General features: G+C 36.2%; 1 protein-coding gene across 1 annotated transcript in view; it reads left to right on the top strand.

Moving 5' to 3' along the window:
- The window catches only part of EXOC2 (exocyst complex component 2), a 283158-nt gene that overhangs the window by 51566 nt on the left and 211283 nt on the right, over positions 1 to 20309 (top strand). Inside the window, exons 3-4 of the mRNA XM_045089602.1 lie at positions 4647 to 4823; positions 6876 to 7002. Of these exons, the coding sequence (XP_044945537.1) occupies positions 4647 to 4823; positions 6876 to 7002 (304 nt within the window). The remainder of the gene's footprint in view (positions 1 to 4646; positions 4824 to 6875; positions 7003 to 20309) is intronic.

Raw genomic sequence — 20309 nt, 5'->3', positions numbered from 1 at the left:
CTGTGAATCTTACTTATTTCCTTTCCTCTGCCACACTGATGCTTCATCGTGCTTGAGAGCCCCACCATAGATCTGAAATACGAATAGTCTCTGTCTGTCAAAACTTGAGACTTACAACCAAAAAAAAAAAACTCTTCACACTAATTCCCACCCATGTTAATCTGTCTTTTTTTTTTTTTTTTTTTTAGATTTTATTTATTTATTTGTCAGAGAGAGAGTGAGCACAGGCAGACAGAGTGGAAGGCAGAGTCAGAGGGAGAAGCAGGCTCCCTGCAGAGCAAGGAGCCCGATGTGGGACTCGATCCCAGGACGTTTGGATCATGACCTGAGCCGAAGGCAGCTGCTTAACCAACTGAGCCACCCAGGCGTCCCTTAATCTGTCTTTTTATTTAAGCTTCCCTGATATTTATATATTTATGCTAAGCTACATCATAGGTTTTCGTATCTGTTTTTTTTAATCTTTTTAAGTTCAAGGACTGTTATCCTGTATCCTGTATCCTGTTATCCTGTTGGCACTATATGAATTTATTAGTTTGTATAGGGTCTGTCCCCTCTACTCCCACTCTGTAGCATGTTACTCTGTAACATGAAGACCTCCTACTGCTGATTATTTAAACATTCATGTTTGTAAGTGGTTCATCCCTTGCTTGTCTTAAGTTTTTTTTTTAATTCCCCTTAGTTAACATATAGTATATTATTCGTTTCAGGTGAACAACTTAGTGATTCAGCACTTCTCATACAGTACCCACTACTCACCACAAATGCACTTCTTAATCCATATCACCTATTTAATCCATCCACTTCGCATACCTCCCTTCTGGTAACCAATAGTTTGTTCTCTATAGTTGAGTTTGTTTCTTGGTTTGCCTCTCTTTTTTTTCCCCTCTATACTTTTTTTATTTCTTAAATTCCACATATGAGTGAAATCATAGGGTATTTGTCTTTCTCTGACTGACTTATTTTACTTAGCCTGATACTCTCTAGCTCCATTCATGTCATTGCAAATGGCAAGATTTCATTCTTTTTTAATGGCTGAGTAATATTCCATATATATGTATGTTTATATATTTATATGTATGTATATTATAATTGTTTGGTCAGGTAGGATTATTTTCTTGTGAACTCTGAGATGCATTTAGAAAAGAGATGCATTCAGAATGAGGAAGTGAGAGATTTTAGTATATGCTATTCAACATATATGCTGATTACCATATAAACTTATCTAGATTCAAACATTCTCTTGACTCTTCTTAATTTATGAGGGATCCTAGGGGCATGTAGGTGGCTCAGTCTGTTAAGTTTCTGCCTTCGGCCTGGGGCACAGTTCCAGAGTCCTGCAGTCAAGTCCTGAATCAGGTTCCCTGCTCAGTGGGGAATATGTATCTCCCTCTCCCTCTGCTCCTCCCCGACTTGTGCTATCTCTCTCTCTCAAATAAGTAAATCTTTTAAAAATTTATGTGGGATGTATTGGTAAAATATTGGCGACTGTGAGTTGGAACTTATTTTTCTTGCATTATTGGTGCAGGTTGACAGATTATTTTTTTGGCCATCTGGAAAACCTTTGGAAAGAGAAAGTGAATTGGAGCTCGGCGCTATGTTTAATAAATGAGTTTTGCACTTCCTAGCTAGTTCTTTTCACTAGTGTTATTTAAATATGTCTTATTTTATTTGTTTTCTCTAGCCATAGTTTTTGATTCTTCAGTAAACAAAAATTAATTATTCTTTTTTAAAAAGGATTTTATTTGTTTGTCAGAGAGAGGGAGAGAGAACACAATCGGGGAGCAGCAGGCAGAGGCAGAAAAAGCAAGCTCCTTAACAGGAAGGAGCCCAATGTGGGATCATGACCTGAGCTGAAGACAGATGCTTAACGGACTGAGCCACCCAGGCATCTGAAAAATTAATTATTCTTATGAAGATAGTTTTATCTAATCCAGTGTCTTGATTTTTGACATAGCTCATTCTAGATTTTTCTTTATCCAAAGTGGAAGAGTCCCTAGAATGCATAGAAGTAAACCATAAAGATGGAGGTTATGTCCTACATTTTAACTGGAGCTCCTAACATGATAGTTACTAGTCTATATAAATTTTAATCTTGCTTTAGCTTTAAGCAGTGCTATTCTTATTTGACTGTGTATACTTCTGTAAACCTTGCTAGTTCAGCTTTCAACCTGCCTATGTATTGCTTAGAAACCATTTTTTAAAAAAGCAAACCCAATCTGCTAAATAATTTCGGTGTTTTTAGCTCAGAAGATATCTATGCTAGCCAAGTGAAACGTTATAAAAACAGTTTATTTGAAATTCTACAAGCTACTTTAAAAAAAAGATGTTATATTTTATGAAGCAGATTTCTCAGTTTGCAGTAACTTAGCAAAAATGTTGCTTTAGAAATTAATAAATTGGTCTTGTGACTTTATTTAATTTTTATGACATTTAAAATGATCTGTTTGAATCTATGTTTAAAATTGTGATTTTTTTTTTTTTTTTTAGTTAAAATGTAGAGCAGATATTAAGTCACAGAAACCTTGATAGCCACTACAACTAGATGAATAAACTATTGTTCTGGGTAGCTTTTTCCTAGCTTGTACTGTCACGGATATCGTTTATATTTGCTCATCTGAACATGTTTTTAAGACTTCCTGTCTATATATTTTAAATCTGCTCTCCTTCTTCAGTTTTAATCATAAGGTTGTTCTCCAGCAGGGAACCTATTTTAGGAATGACTTTATATTAAGTCCTGACATTTACTAGTGAGTTAGTTTCTTTTCTGAAACGAGTCAATATATAAAATCACAAGAATCTTTTTGATATTATAAAATTTTACAATATTAAGTGAATGTGTTAACCTAGAGTGATATCAAAATACCTATCACCTGTAACACTTAAACTGCTTAGTATATTAAAGACTTTTCCATCATTTAAAATATACATAGACTGATATGTGTATGCATAAACATTATTTGAGCAAATACTCATTGAAGTGTTTCAGAGTGCTTCTCTTAAAGATGGAGAGGAGTTCTAGGAGTGTTTTGAATCTCTTAAATTGTTTACATTTTTCAAAACTTTCAAAAATTTTCAGGAAGGATATTAAAGACATTCTCATATTGAAAAAATAATTTTGAATTATGAATGCATTTAAAAATGTGTAAATGTCATTATACATTTAAAAAAATTAACAGAAAACTTTAAATGCTGTTGTTAGAAAGACAGAATTCCAGGGGTGCCTGGGTGGCTGTCAGGTAAGCATCTGCCCTGAGATCAAGCCCACATCTTGCTCCCTGTTCAGTGGAGAGCCTGCTTCTCCTCCCTCTGCCCATCCCTTCCCACCTCCCTGCTTCTCTCCCAAATAAATAAATCTTAAAAAAAGAAAAAAAGAAAGGCAGAATTCCATACATGTATAAATAATGGCTGTTTTAGGGAAATCTCTGAAATTCATTATTTTAACAAATGCATCTCTAAAAGGTGATTGTTTTTATTACTCTATGGTTAATATTCTTACCAAACAGTGCTTTAAAGTTGTGACAAAAAGATGACTTGAATCCCTTCCTACATTTTTTCAGCAGCCAATTTGGCATTAGTTGAGGTGTTCCTGGTATCTGAAAAAAAAAAATTGTAATTGCCAAAATTGACTGCTGAGCAATACAAAAAGTTAAATAATGAGAATAGAAAGTGTGAAGTGTCTGGGTCTTTGCCACATACATTTTGGCTTGTTTTTTCCAAAAAATATTTACGAGCTTGTTCTGTTTTGCAGAAATGGAAAATACAAATAAAATAAGTAGTAGAAGAGCTGGCAGTTGTCCTTATGGTGATATATTGGTGTTCTGTCTGGGGGTCACATCTTCCTCACTATAATCTTTCATTGCCTCCCTGTTTGATTACTGCCGAAATTATAGTAATTTACTTGTTATCAGGGCCTGAGATTTCAGGCATGAGTTGACATTTTGGGAGTTCTGGTTCACTAAATGTAGTTTAGTGACAGTATCATTAGGGAAACACCAAGGCAGCATGAACTACCAGTGTAGGATACAGATATAAAAAATGAAATAATAATCCAGTAAGGCCCTAGAACATCAACTGGATTTACCAGACTCCAGGCTCTGCTTGAAATAAAGTGTATACTATGTATACCATATATAATTTAAATGCTAGGAAAAGTAAGTGTGCATTATTTTCAGGAACATGAATAAATAAATTTTTAGGGAATGATAGATATATTTAGTATGTGTCAGAAATTTATGTCAATAACTTAGATTTCTAATAATTAACAATAATTTCCCATAAAAACCTATGGAAGCAATTTAAGAGTTGCATAGTCTGAGTATTTGGAATGCCTACACATAATTATTATGGTCATTATTTTTTAATTCCATTGATATTTGAAGAAACTTAAATATAATCTAAAGAAGTCTTAGATACTAAAGAAAAAGGATTAGACAAAAATTAGTAGAGACAGTATATTTGCAGGTAACATTGGGTATATTCAATAAAAATAACTATTGAACAGGAAATGTTATTTTTAGATTTATTTTTCACTTCATGGAAAAAGCCTGGTAATACTGAGAGAAGAATTGTCTTTTTATGTAATAGATGTGTCTATGATCTTATCTTTGTTCTTTTGAACTTTGTTACTTACATGCTTTTATTTTCAGGTCTGACAATTTGTGGACATAATTGCCTCCTGACGGCAGAATGGATGTCTGCAAGTAAAATAGTATGTCGAGTGGGACAAGCTAAAAATGACAAAGGAGACATTATTGTCACAACCAAGTCAGGTGGCAAAGGAACCTCAACAGTGTCTTTCAAGCTACTCAAACCTGAAAAAATAGGTATCATCTTAACTTTAATTTTTAAAGAGGAAAATGAAAATGGCTTTTGTCTTTCAAAATCTAAAAGTGGTAGATTTGTATAAAATTTACCTACTCTCACATCTTATTAATTTAGATTATGTTTATTTTGACAGGAATGGGGTATTAGTTAAAATTTGCATTACTTTTGGAAAGGCAGTTTGGTGAGCTAACAGTGAAACCTAAAGATGATGATCATGAGAGGACTATCATCCTAAATTCTTTATAAAATTTATTTCTTTAACATTTTGCTTTGTCAATTTTAGTTCCTTGATTTTGAAAACAGTAATTGCATTTCTTTCTATTATGCAGTCAATATTTGAGGTAAAATATCCTCCTCATTTGGCCAAATTAGCAATAATACTATCTAAATAATGTTCTTGTTTCCTTCATTTCCTCTATCCTTTGAGGCCAGGACAAAATGTTGCCTGGTCAAAATGTGTTTTTGGCCCTCGGAACAAGAAATAAGCACTTTTTTTTTTGTATGCTGTAGCACTTTAAATGTTACTTTTTGTGTACCTAACACTTCCTTCCTTATATTAGGGGTGGTTAAGAACTTGATCCAAGGAGCTGAACTCTGAATACTAATCTGAGGTCTGGCACTATGAACTGTGGAACTTCAATGCTAGTTCTTTGTGGATAAAAGTGGAACAACAATATTACCTACTCTGTAGGATTAAATGAGTTACAGCGTGCATATAAAGTGCTTAGTATAGACCCTTACAAAAAGTTAATGTCAGGTTCATCTTTGTGGTCTTGTGATGTCTTATACATGGTTAGTACTTGGTAAATATTTGTGTAATGTAGGAATATCACAGGTGTAATTAAGCCCAGGTCATACTTCTCTCTTATATTGAAAAGTAAATCATTTTGCAGATTGTTTTTGTTTTCTAACTTAGAGTGTAGAGCCTTTCTACAGCATTGGCTTCTTTAGAATCCTAGATTTTTTTTCCCATAAATAAAAATTTAGATAAGAAATTTAAGAGAGAATACAAAATGGAACACACACACACACACACACACACACACACATATATGTGTGCCTATGCATATATCTGTGCATATATAATATTCCCTGTTTTTGTTTACTCATTTAATATATTCAAAAACTGAAAATTAAAGCCAGAACTTGTTACCAGTTTTCTGGAGGAACTTAAAACACTGATAGAACCCAGCAATGTTTTATATCATATTTATATGGCAGATAAAGATAATTTATTTTATTCTAAAGTACCCTGGCAGGACCTAGCACAGTATAAACTCAATAAAGGCTTATCAGGCCTAATTTAGGAATATCTAGATTTTAATAAAACCTCTAACAAAGCCTCTTGTTGCATTCTGGCGGAACTGTCGGTGCTGATAGAATTTGTGGGTTCACAAAGGGTCATATAGCTTGAAGTTGCCTGGGATCAAATACCTTCCCTCATGAAGCTGCTCCTCTGCTCATTGGCCCTTTGCCCATTTTCTGTTTGAACCCAGGTTTAGAGGTAGTAAGCCTGTGAGTCCCATGCCAAAGTGAATGACAAAGAACTCAGTCACATAGAAGAGGGTACCGTTTTCAGAGATTATATTTTGTTGACAGTGTTTACCTATTTTTCCTGAATATCCTGGTCATTTCCATTACACAAGCCATGCATTTCTTGGAAAGTGTTTGACTGTTTTCTTTATATAAGGAATTGTTGGATATTTTTTGAATGAACCGAATTAATTTTACTTTTTGTTACATGTAAAATACATTTGTTTTAGCAGAATTTTTTCTAAGAGGCTTAGTGTTCCTTCTCTGTTGAATAGTGTACAGTGAAATCATGAACCAAGAGGTGTTGTATTTACCTTTTTATAGATTCCTAGTGTTTTTAATCAAGCCACCAACCATTAAAAAAAACAGAAACAAAAACGAAAGCACCACAGCTTTTGTGCTTTCAGATTTCTCAAAAATCACCTTAGTGTGCATTTTGTATTAGATCTTTAAAAAGTAAAGCAATAGGGAAAGTGTTAGTTTGTATCTCATTAAGGATGTGCTCCTCATTTTGGCAGGTCTTTTGGATCAATCTGCTGTGTGGGTTGATGAAATGAATTATTATGATATGCGTACTGACAGGAATAAAGGAATTCCCCCCTTGTCTCTACGTCCTGCTAATCCTCTTGGCATTGAGATTGAAAAGTGAGTACCATCTTGCCTTCAGTTTTCTTTATTGATGAAAAGTTTCATATACTTCCAAGTAAAGAGGGAAACTCCAGAAACATCCAGGGAAACACAGTTGAAGACATTTCTGTTGTTTGGGTTCAAGTGTTATTCTGAAGCCTGGTCAGTTTGTTGCCTAGTGAATGTTCCAATTAGTTAAAAATTTCGGCGAAAACTACTTACCTCATTAGTTTTTTTAGTTTACTTTTTGTGAGGAAGTAAAGTATCTTGAAGTTTGTAATAACTTATCTGGGGCTGGTGAGTTTAAATATTTAGGTGGTACTTGAGATCAAAATAGAACATTCCATGTGCTTGGTGTTTTGGGGAAATATTTTAGAATGATTAGGCCCACTGTAGTCTTTTATTTTTTTTACAACCCCTGCCTATAATTCATACTTAATCTAGACTTAATCTCTCAGAATTACGGCAGGTAAATGAGAGTGTTCAAGATGTAAACAAATCTATGATTTTCTTAATTGCTAGGGTAGTATTTTAGCAACTTTTATAATTAGTACCTCTATCCTTATATCTATCTTAATCAATTCATTTAATATATTAATTGTGTCTAATTTATTTTCTAACCTTGGGATTCTGCTCATGGAGTTATATACTGAGTGTTGCTCTATAAACAGTTACCGAAGGTGACAAATTAGTTCTGTTAACACTATAATATAATACAATATAATATAATATAATATAATAATACTAATCTTTATATATTTAACGTTCAAGCCTACACTTGAAGACCATTAGTAATTCAAATAGCAAGCTTCTTTTCACCTAGTGGGCTTTTACCTCTGGCTAAGAGGAAAGGAGCAAGTGTTTGTCTTGGGAATTCACCATGTGTTGAAAAATCCTTAGCTTAGCAGCTTTTAGTGAACTTGGACTATCCTAGGTCACATCTTTGAAGCTCTTTGGCATCTGTAGATGTTTTAAGGATTTCAGTGTTCTATAAAGGAGTTTGAGGATCAGAAAAGTCCAGAAAGAATGGTAATTGCTAGCTATTTAGTTGAGCACAGTTTCAACCATGAATAGACTTTGCAGTTGATAGGAAGCCTTTAAACAGCCTGCTTTAATACTCTTAGAAGCCAGCTTCTTTCCAAGGCCTGCCACAAAAAAAGTGTAGAGCAGGAGGTCCTTTTTGATTGTTCTTTCATAAGGAAAATATAATTTTATATTTGGGCACAGGGAATATAGGAATACTGTATGAATTTTATATGAGCTTTAGACAAAACTATCAATGGGAGGATTAAATTGAATGTTTACTATCATAAAATGTATTTTCTTAATTTTCAGTTTGGCATATAACTCACCCCTATTTGACTTCTTTACCTTCTCAGGTCCTTCCAGTTTTGAATTGTCTTTATTATTTCTGTTTTTGCTGCTACCCAGAAAAGGGATGGGCTTGAACTCTCTCTAATAGCACTTTTTCTTAATATGTGTCAGGATTATTCTTAGGGAACATTGGTAACAGCAGCCAGGAATAATGGCACTAAATGTGCTGGGCTCTTTAGAAGTTTTCTTTCTTTCTTTTTTTTTTTTTCTTCTCTGTGAGGTAGTCTAATTTATTCTAGAGCCAAACTCCATTTGAGCCTTAGCTCTCCAGCTTACTAGCAGTAGGACTTTGAGCCAGTTACTTAACTACTCTGCCTCAGTTTTCTGAGGTGCAACATGCAGTACCTGTATCAAAGGGTGTTTGTGAGGATTCAGAGAGTGAATGCTTTAGAAGAGTGTTGCTCGTAGCAAGTGCTTAATAAATGTTAGTCATTGTTACAATGATGCTTTTGCTCTTCTTGCATCATATACTGTTCAGGCTCTGCTCAGTCACTTAGGAAGAGAATCTCTTTTTAATAACTGTTGAGATTTCAGGGTAACAAATTATATTAAAATCTTTAAAAAGCATTACATACATTAATTTAAGAAGTGCTAAAATGGCTGTAAAATTAATAGTAGTATTTATTTCAAGTTGTTACTTAAGTTTCAAATAATAATTTGCTTAGCCATAGAATAGTCTTTTGAAAAGGTAAAGCCATGACTCTCATACAAATATAAAATGAACATGTTAAGAGCTTTTATTTAATTCATTAATTAATAGGAAAGCCAGAAAAATGTTAAAGCCAGTTCAGAGGAAATTCCAGAGGGTAGACATAATAGTCAGTGAGGAATGCTGAAAGATGTAGACTGACCATATCTACTGCATGGTAATTAGTTGCATCATCACCTGGCAGGTATTTCTGTGGCTTAGGCTCTCTAGTCACCATCAGTCCTCCATTAGTTAACGTCTGTTTCTACAGTTTAGTCGAAAAATAGGAACAGAGAAAGGCACAGGTTTCTATAGAATCAGAAAACACTGGGAAGGCCCTCCAGACCGTGAAAGGACTCCAGTAGTTCTTTTGTACATTTAAAGTCTTGAAATTTTCAGTAAAAGAAAGACAGGCTAGAATACTAGAAAGCAAGAAAATGAAAGGTGAAAGTACAAAGAGTTATAGAAAACAAGAGAAAGTTTTTGGCCAGAAAAATGCTTTTCATGATTCCTTTTTATTTTTTAAAGATACTGTCAGGAAAACAGCATTTATTTTACTGAATCCTCTGACTTCAGATTGAGAAATCTTATTTTAGAAAAAGAGAAAAGGAAAGGAAAAGTGGGTATTAAAATATTGATGTGGGTTTTATTTCCCTGACTTGATTTATTTTATTTATTTTACTTTTTTATTTTTATTTTTTTAAGTAGGCTTCACACCCAGCTCAGGACTTGAACTTTCAACACTGAGATCAGGAGTTGCATGCTGTATCAACTGAGCCAGCCAGGCGCCCTCCTGACTCAGTATTTTTTAAATAAAAGCTTTGCTCTCCGTACGGAATGATGTACATTCAGGTTAGAATCCCCAAGAGTATTTCCGAACTGGTTTTTATTTCTGTATATTAATGACATTTGGATGTTTCTTTTGTTTAAAATTGCTGGGGGGTAGGGGAGTAGGGATAGGGTAGCTGGTTTATGAACATTGGGGAGGGTATGTGCTATGGTGAGTGCTGTGAAATTTGTAGGCCTGAAAATTTGCAGACCTATACCTCTGGGGCAAATAATACATTGTATATTAATTATAAAAAAAAGGTTGGGACAGGATCTAATTTTAATTTTTAAAAAAATGTCATTAGAGAAGGAATATTAGGGTTTTAATATTACTTGTTTGTTGAAATATATTATTTAGAAGGTTTGAAGAATTATGATTGCTTATTATAAAATACTGTGGTCCTAATGATTTATCATTAAAATTGTGATGCCACTTTGGAAGATGAATCAGCTGCTGGTAATTGCATTGTGAATGTTGATGAAATTCTCTTCAGCTGACAGTCAGATGTACGATGTGGAACAGTGGGAGGTCCTATAGTGTTGTGGCCAGTTCATCTGAATAAAAAGAAGCAAGTAAGGAGGGGCACCTGGGCAGCTCAGTGGGTTAAACCTTTGCCTTTGGCTCCAGTCATGGTCTCATGGTCCTGGGATCAAGTCCCGCATCTTGCATCTCATCGGGCTCTCTGCTCAGCAGGGAGCCTGCTTCCCTCCCTCTCTCTGCCTACTTGTGATATCTCTCTCTGTCAAATAAATAAATAAAATCTTTAAAAAAAAAAAAAAGGAAAAGCAAGTAAGAGTAGCAGAATATAGTTTTCTTGTAAGTCAGAGTTTAATAAACATTTTACTGGTGTGCCCAGGGTGCATGCTGTCGTCTTTTAGTTACTGAGTTTTATCAACTGCCTCCTTTGACTGCTTAAGTCCTTCATATTCCTAAATTTTTCACTGATGTTGTGCACAAATGATGCCTTGATACTTATAAAAATGTTACTAATTGCTTGGAAACAGACAGACTTCACTTTGAACTGGGACTACGATTTAGTTATAAAAAGTCTGCATTTCTGATTTATTATATTGATTGTCACAGATGTCTCTGTTCTTTGCATAGCTTAAATTGTAATGGAGACAAACCATTTAAACAGAAAGAAAAGGTAAAACAGGTTCATGTTAAGTAAAAGCTCTCACTGGGTTATATTCCTTTTTTTTCTTTAAGAGAGAGGGAGAGAGAGAAAGTGCACCCACATGGGCACCTGCCCAACTGGTGTGGGGAGGCAGGAGAAGAGGGAGAGAGAATCTCAAGTAGGTTCCTTGCCTAGCTAGCGTGGAGCCCCAGTGTCATAACCCTGACATCATGATCTGAGCCAGAATCAAGGGTTGGGCACTTAATAGACTGACACCCAGGCGCCCTGCTAGGTTATATTTCTTAAAAGAAATATTTGTCTAACTTGAGAATATTAAGTTATGTTTTTGGAGATCATACACATATGGAAGTGAGGACATAAAAATGGAGCTTTGCCCTTGTTTTTATATGATCTACAACTTTTTATTATTAATTATTATTAAACTGTTGTTAAATAATTACATGGGAATGGCTGTCTAGTCATTTGATGGACCAGTAATACATGCTTTATTTCCACATGGATTTTATGGGCAATGCAAATCTGATTTTCTTCTCATCAATTTGGTGTTTTGGTAGAAAGGAAAGTTGACCAGTTTCCCCACAAACAAGGGACGGGTGGCAAAATAATTCTCAGTATGAGTATAGAAGAGAAGAGTCTTGGATAAATTCGCTTTTTAGAATTTATAAAAACAATTTTGTGGGCTGTGATACAGTGCATAAGTCCAGAACCTTTCAGACCCTGCACCCCAAAAAGGGAGGAAAGAAAGAAAACAGCATCATATACAACCAAGAGCAAGCTCATAATATTTAATACAACAGAGTGAAAATAATGCTAAAAATTGAAAGCTAAAAGAATTGAATATAATATACAAACACTCAAAAAAACTATATAAACCGACTTTACTGTTTTAGCCTCCCCACCTTTCATCTTTCCATCTGCCAAATCAAGAAAACATGTTCTCTTTAATGCAGTAACACAACTATAACCTGGCCTTACTCTGTGAGGTGGTTAGAATTTTTCTCAAAGTGGTTTTTGTTTTTCTCATTCACAGGTCATTACTATAGAATTTTCTCACACTCGAAAGCAAATTGTGATATGTTGAGAACATTGCTGTTAGTTCTGTATGTGACCACTCAACCCATGTACCTGGGTCTTTCCCTGGCATGGGCTAAACCTTTCCAGATTTAAACCTGAGCTTACACTGCCATCTAATGGAAAGCATATATTTTAGGGGTGCAAGAGTTGTCACTATAAAAATTGTGTTTTGATTTCTTAAAGCATTTCATGAGTGTACATAGTAGAATATATATTGCTTTCACTCTCCAACTCCATGGTAGTATATTTAAAGTGTATATTTCATTTAAATTACTCAGAATGTACCTTGCTTTTACTGACTTGTTAAGCCATCACTTTACTCGGTGGATAGCAGCCTAAATTCCAGTTACCGTGAACAAACATTTTAGTTTTATTTATTTATTTATTTAATTTTTTGAATTTTTTATTTTTTATAAACATATATTTTTATCCCCAGGGGTACAGGTCTGTGAATCACCAGGTTTACACACTTCACAGCACTCACCAAAGCACATACCCTCCCCAATGTCCATAATCCCACCCGCTTCTCCCAAACCCCCTCCCCCCAGCAACCCTCAGTTTGTTTTGTGAGATTAAGAGTCACTTATGGTTTGTCTCCCTCCCAATCCCATCTTGTTTCATTTATTCTTCTCCTACCCACTTAAGCCCCCATGTTGCATCAGCACTTTCTCATATCAGGGAGATCATATGATAGTTGTCTTTCTCTGCTTGACTTATTTCGCTAAGCATGATACGCTCTAGTTCCATCCATGTTGTTGCAAATGGCAAGATTTCATTTCTTTTGATGGCTGCATAGTATTCCATTGTGTATATATACCACATCTTCTTGATCCATTCGTCTGTTGATGGACATCTAGGTTCTTTCCATAGTTTGGCTATTGTGGACATTGCTGCTATAAACATTCGGGTGCACGTGCCCCTTTGGATCACTACATTTGTAACTTTAGGGTAAATACCCAATAGTGCAATTGCTGGGTCATAGGGCAGTTCTATTTTCAACATTTTGAGGAACCTCCATGCTGTTTTCCAGAGTGGCTGCACCAGCTTGCATTCCCACCAACAGTGTAGGAGGGTTCCCCTTTCTCCGCATCCTCGCCAGCATCTGTCATTTCCTGACTTGTTGATTTTAGCCATTCTGACTGGTGTGAGGTGATATCTCATTGTGGTTTTGATTTGTATTTCCCTGATGCCGAGTGATATGGAGCACTTTTTCATGTGTCTGTTGGCCATCTGGATGTCTTCTTTGCAGAAATGTCTTTCATGTCCTCTGCCCATTTCTTGATTGGATTATTTGTTCCTTGGGTGTTGAGTTTGCTAAGTTCTTTATAGATTCTGGACACTAGTCCTTTATCTGATATGTTGTTTGCAAATATCTTCTCCCATTCTGTCAGTTGTCTTTTGATTTTGTTAACTGTTTCCTTTGCTGTGCAAAAGCTTTTGATCTTGATGAAATCCCAATAGTTCATTTTTGCCCTTGCTTCCCTTGCCTTTGGCGATGTTCCTAGGAAGATGTTGCTGCGACTGAGGTCGAAGGGGTTGCTGCCTGTGTTCTCCTCAAGGATTTTGATGGATTCCTTTCGCACATTGAGGTCCTTCATCCATTTTGAGTCTATTTTTGTGTGTGGTGTAAGGAAATGGTCCAATTTCATTTTTCTGCATGTGGCTGTCCAATTTTCCCAGCACCATTTATTGAAGAGGCTGTCTTTTTTCCATTGGACATTCTTTCCTGCTTTGTCGAAGATTAGTTGACTGTAGAGTTGAGGGTCTATTTATGGGCTCTCTATTCTGTTCCATTGATCTATGGGTCTGTTTTTGTGCCAGTACCATGCTGTCTTGATGATGACAGCTTTGTAATAGAGCTTGAAGTCCGGAATTGTGATGCCACCAACGTTGGCTTTCTTTTTCAATATCCCTTTGGCTATTCGAGGTCTTTTCTGGTTCCATATAAATTTTAGAATTATTTGTTCCATTTCTTTGAAAAAGATGGATGGTACTTTGATAGGAATTGCATTAAATGTGTAGATTGCTTTAGGTAGCATAGACATTTTCACAATATTTATTCTTCCAATCCAGGAGCATGGAACATTTTTCCATTTCTTTGTGTCTTCCTCAATTTCTTTCATGAGTACTTTATAGTTTTCTGAGTAAAGATTCTGTGCCTCTTTGGTTAGGTTTATTCCTAGGTATCTTATGGTTTTGGGTGCAATTGTAAATGGGATTGACTCCTTAATTTCTCTTTCTTCTGTCTTGCTGTTGATGTAGAGAAATGCAACTGATTTCTGTGCATTGATTTTATATCCTGACACTTTACTGAAATTCCTGTACAAGTTCGAGCAGTTTTGGAGTGGAGTCTTTTGGGTTTTCCACATATAGTATCATATCATCTGCGAAGAGTGATAATTTGACTTCTTCTTTGCCGATTTAGATGCCTTTAATTCCTTTTGTTGCTGAGGCTAGGACCTCTAGTACTATGTTGAATAGCAGTAGTGATAATGGACATCCCTGCCGTGTTCCTGACCTTAGCGGAAAAGCTTTCAGTTTTTCTCCATTGAAAATGATATTTGCAGTGGGTTTTTCATAGATGGCTTTGATGATATTGAGGTATGTGCCCTCTATCCCTACACTTTGAAGAGTTTTGATCAGGAAGGGATGCTATACTTTGTCAAATGCTTTTTCAGCATCTATTGAGAGTATCATATGGTTCTTGTTCTTTTTTTTATTGATGTGTTGTATCACATTAACTGATTTGCGGATGTTGAACCAACCTTGCAGCCCTGGAATAAATCCCACTTGGTCGTGGTGAATAATCCTTTTCATGTACGGTTGAATCCTATTGGCTAGTATTTTGTTGAGTATTTTCGCATCTGTGTTCATCAAGGATATTGGTCTATAGCTCTCTTTTTTGATGCGGTCCTTGTCTGGTTTTGGGATCAAGGTGATGCTGGCCTCATAAAATGAGTTTGGAAGTTTTCCTTCCATTTCTCTTTTTTGGAACAGTTTCAGGAGAATAGGAATTAGTTCTTCTTTAAATGTTTGGTAGAATTTCCTCGGGAAGCTGTCTGGCCCTGGGCTTTTGTTTGTTTGGAGATGTTTAATGACTGTTTCAATCTCCTTACTGGTTATGGGTCTGTTCAGGCTTTCTATTTCTTCCTGGTTCAGTTGTGGTAGTTTATATGTTTCTAGGAATGCATCCATTTCTTCCAGATTGTCAAATTTATTGGCGTATAGTTGCTCATAGTATGTTCTTATAATAGTTTGTATTTCTTTGGTGTTAGTTGTGATCTCTCCTCTTTCATTCATGATTTTATTTATTTGGGTCCTTTCTCTTTTCTTTTTGATAAGTCAGGCCAGGGGTTTATCAACTTTATTAATTTTTTCAAAGAACCAGCTCCTAGTTTCGTTGATTTGTTCTATTGTTTTTTTGGTTTCTATTTCATTGATTTCTGCTCTGAGCTTTATGATTTCTCTTCTCCTGCTGGGCTTAGGGTTTCTTTCTTGTTCTTTCTCCAGCTCCTTTAGGTGTAGGGTTAGGTTGTGTACCTGAGACCTTTCTTGTTTCTTGAGAAAGGCTTGTACCGCTATATATTTTCCTCTCAGGACTGCCTTTGTTGTGTCCCACAGATTTTGAACCTTTGTATTTTCATTATCATTTGTTTCCATGATATTTTTCAATTCTTCTTTAATTTCCCGGTTGACCCATTCATTCTTTAGAAGGATGCTGTTTAGTCTCCATGTATTTGGGTTCTTTTCAAACTTCCTTTTGTGGTTGAGTTCTAGCTTTAGAGCATTGTGGTCTGATAATATGCAGGATATGATCCCAATCTTTTGATACCGGTTGAGTCCTGATTTAGGACCGAGGATGTGATCTATTCTGGAGAATGTTCCATGTGCACTAGAGAAGAATGTGTATTCTGTTGCTTTGGGATGAAATGTTCTGAATATATCTGTGATATCCATCTGGTCCAGTGTGTCGTTTAAGGCCTTTATTTCCTTGCTGATCTTTTGCTTGGATGATCTGTCCATTTCAGTGAGGGGAGTGTTAAAGTCCCCTACTATTATTGTATTAGTGTTGATGTGTTTCTTTGATTTTGTTATTAATTGGTTTATATAGTTGGCTGCTCCCACGTTGGGGTCATAGATACTTAAAATTGTTAAATCTTCTTGTTGGACAGACCCTTTGATTATGATATAGTGTCCTTCCTCATCTCTTATTATAGTCTTTGGCTTAAAATCTAATTGATCTGATATAAGGATTGCCACCCCTGCTTTCTTCTGTTGTCCATTAGCATGATAAATTTTTTGCCACCCCCTCACTTTAAATCTGGAGGTGTCTTTGGGCTTAAAATGAGTTTCATGGAGGCAACATATAGATGGGTTTTGTTTTTTTATCCATTCTGATAGCCTGTGTCTTTTGACAGGGGCATTTAGCTCATTAACATTCAGGGTAACTATTGAGAGATATGAATTTAGTGCCATTGTATTGCCTGTAAGGTGACTGTTACTGTATGTGGTCTCTGTTCCTTTCTGATCTACCACTTGTAGGCTCTCTCTTTACTTAGAGGACCCCTTTCAATATTTCCTGTAGAGCTGGTTTGGTGTTTGCAAATTCTTTCAGTTTTTGTTTGTCCTGGAAGCTTTTAATATCTCCTTCTATTTTCAATGATAGCCTAGCTGGATATAGTATTCTTGGCTGCATATTTTTCTCGTTTAGTGCTCTGAAAATATCATGCCCGCTCTTTCTGGCCTGCCAGGTCTCTGTGGATAAGTCAGCTGCCAATCTAATATTTTTACCATTGTATGTTACAGACTTCTTTTCCCGGGCTGCTTTCTGGATTTTCTCTTTGTCACTGAGACTTTTGAATTTTACTATTAGGTGATGGGGTGTGGGCCTATTCTTATTGATTTTGATGGGCGTTCTCTGAACCTCCTGAATTTTGATGCTCGTTCCCTTTGCCATATTGGGGAAATTCTCCCCAATAATTCTCTCCAGTATACCTTTTGCTCCCCTCTCTCTTTCTTCTTCTTCTGGAATCCCAATTATTCTAATGTTGTTTCATCTTTTGTTGTCACTTATCTCTTGAATTTTCCCCTCGCGGTCCAGTAGCTGTTTGTCCCTCTTTTGCTCAGCTTCTTTATTCTCTGTCATTTGGTCTTCTATATCACTACTTCTTTCTTCTGCCTCATTTATCCTAGCAGTGAGAGCCTCCATTTTTGATTGCACCTCATTAATAGCTTTTTTGATTTCAACTTGGTTAGATTTTAGTTCTTTTATTTCTCCAGAAAGGGCTTTTATATCTCTCTAGAGGGTTTCTCTAATATCTTCCATGCCTTTTTCGAGCCCGGCTAGAACCTTGAGAATTGTCATTCTGAACTCTAGATCTGACATATTACCAATGTCTGTATTGATTAGGTCCCTAGCCTTCGGTACTGCCTCTTGTTCTTTTTTTTGTGTTGAATTTTTCCGTCTTGTCATTTTGTCCAGATAAGAGTATATGAAGGAGCAAGTAAAATACTAAAAGGGTAGCAACAACCCCAGGAAAATATGCTTTAACCAAATTAGAAGAGATCCGAAATCGTGACGGAGGAGAAAGGGGATAAAAAGAGGTTCACAAAGGAAGAAAGAAAAAAAAAAGAAACAAATTAAAATAAAGGAAAACAAATAAAGAAAAATATAAAAAAGAAAATATATATATATTAGATAACCTAGTTAAAAAACGTTAAAAAAGAAAAAGGTAAAAGTTAAAAAAAGAATTTTACCAGAAGGCGAGAAAAAAAACAAAAAATGAAAAAGAAAAAAATTAAATTAACTGCAAGACCAAAAAAAATCACAGGGAAAAAGCCATGAGTTCCGTGCTTTGCTTTCTCCTCCTCTGGAATTCTGCTGCTCTCCTTGGTATTGAAACCGCGCTCCTTGTAGGTGAACTTGGTCTTGGCTGGATTTCTTGTTGATCATCTGGGGGAGGGGCCTGTTGTAGTGATTCTCAAGTGTCTTTGCCCCAGGCGGAATTGTACCGCCCTTACCAGGGGCCGGGGTGAGTAATCCGCTCGGGCTTGCTTTCAGGAGCTTTTGTTCCCTGAGCGCTTTCGGTAGAGTTCCAGAGGACAGGAATACAAATGGCGGCCTCCTGGTCTCCGGCCCGGAGGTGCCGAGAGCCTGGGGCCCCACTCCTCAGTGCGCCCTCAGAGAACAGTGCCCAGTTACTCCCGTCTGCCTGACCTCCTGCCGCGCTCCGAGCTCACCGAGCCTGCGACCGGTTCAAGGTAACCCTGAGCTTTGAGCTTACTGTCGGCTCTGTCTCTGTATCCGGTTTTCCCATTCCAGTACCCGCAAGCTCTGCGCCACTCAGACACCCCCAATCCTTCTGTGACCCCGCGTGGGCTTCACCCCGGTTTAGCCTCTGGAGCGATGTCCCTCAGCAGAACAGACTTTTAAAAGTCCTGATTTTGTGCTCTGTTGCTCCGCCGCTTGCTGGGAGCCGGCCCCTCCCCCCAGGGTCTATCTTCCCATCGCTTTGGATTCACTTCTCTGCCGGTCCTACCTTTCAGAAAGTGGTTGTTTTTCTATTTCCAGAATTGCTGTTCTCCTTCTCTTCGATCTTCTGATGGATTTTCAGGTGTTTGCAATCTTTAGATAAGCTATCTAGCTGATCTCCGGCTAGCTGAAGTAGTCTCAGCCTGCTACTTCTCCGCCATCTTGACTCCTCCCTCCAACATTTTAGTTTTAACTCACAAACTTTGTCAGTGCCATTGACACAGTGCTGCTTCTTCCTTTGCTAATACTGTAATTAGGACAATCAGCAATTTTCTGCATTGTAAATCAGTTCTCCCTTCACTCTTCTTAAATTTCTGTCTTTGTAAATGTGGTTTCATTTTATTCCTAAGAGTTACTTGTTCCTTCTTTGATAATAGAGGTACCTAGGTTCAAATCTTGACTATTTACATGCAACCTCTCTTAGGCTGTTTCCTCACTGTAATATGGGAATATGTAACTCACAATGTTGTTATGACAGTCAAAAGGAAGGATACTTAAGAAAATAGTCGTGAAATATAAAGAACTAAGTATTAAAAATAGAAATAATAAACACTTTTGTGCATTTATCGTGTGTTAGAAAATGCTAAGCCATCTACTTGCATTTATTTATTTTAATCCTCAGAACATTCCTGGGAGGAAGATACGATCCTATTATCCAATTCTGGGAACTTAGAGAGTTTAAATAACTACCAAAAGTTTATACAGACAAATCTAGCAAGCTTTTGAGATTGAACCCAGAGTGCATGCTCTTAATCACTACTTACTATTATTGCTTCCCAATTATATAATGCAATGAGTCATCTCTGCTTTTGCAGATATGTTCCCTGTAGAGCTTCATTGCTTCTAGGCATTGTCATTCACTGTGTGTTTTATTTCAGATCTTCTGTTTCACATTCATTTTGAGCTGTTTGTGTAAAAGATCAGTATATTTAAGCATATATTTTAGGATAGAATACTGAATTGGGATGCCTTCAGCTATAAGTAACAGAAAATGAAAATTAATTTAAGCTTAAAAAGTGTTTATTTACTCATAATATGCAAAGTCCAAAGATGGTGGACTCCATTATTGGTTGAGTCAGTGACCTAGTAATGTCACCAAGGTACAAGGAACCTTGGTGCTCTATTCTGCTGCACTTAGCATAACACTGATTTTCTTCGTAATTGCAAATTGGCTAAAGCAATTCTGATATTGAAGCAATAGTAACACATAATAAGGAATAGTATAAAAATTGAATATTGAAGCAATAATAATATATAATAAGGAATAAAATAAAAACCAAATACTGAAGCAAGAATACACAATAATTAATAAAACCCAATAATGTCTAGATGCAAAAAGACAGTATCTCTTCTTGATTCTCCTTACAAGTACAAGGACCTTTCCCAGAAATACTCCAGTAGATCTTTCCTCAGACTTGTCGGGTCAAAACAAGATCACTCCATAGAGAGAACAAAGTGAACATGATAAGTATGATTTGCTTAGGATAATTGATTTTACTCAAGGAAGATACAGTTTTGCTATTGAGCAGGATTATTTGGCCTGAGGGTGGAGAATGCATGTTGGATCACTAGCCAAAAGTGGACTTACTTGTGTGATTTGAGGCAAGTTATTTGACCTCTCTTAGAGTTTTGTTACTTTTTAAAAAAGATTATTTGTGAGAGAGAGAGAGCATGTAAGTTGTAAGGAGGG

Source organism: Mustela putorius, unplaced genomic scaffold, assembly GCF_011764305.1.
Source record: "Mustela putorius furo isolate JIRA1106 unplaced genomic scaffold, ASM1176430v1.1 tig00000117_pilon_pilon_pilon, whole genome shotgun sequence".
Taxonomy (NCBI): domain Eukaryota; kingdom Metazoa; phylum Chordata; class Mammalia; order Carnivora; family Mustelidae; genus Mustela; species Mustela putorius.
This window is presented reverse-complemented; position numbering and strand designations above follow the sequence as displayed.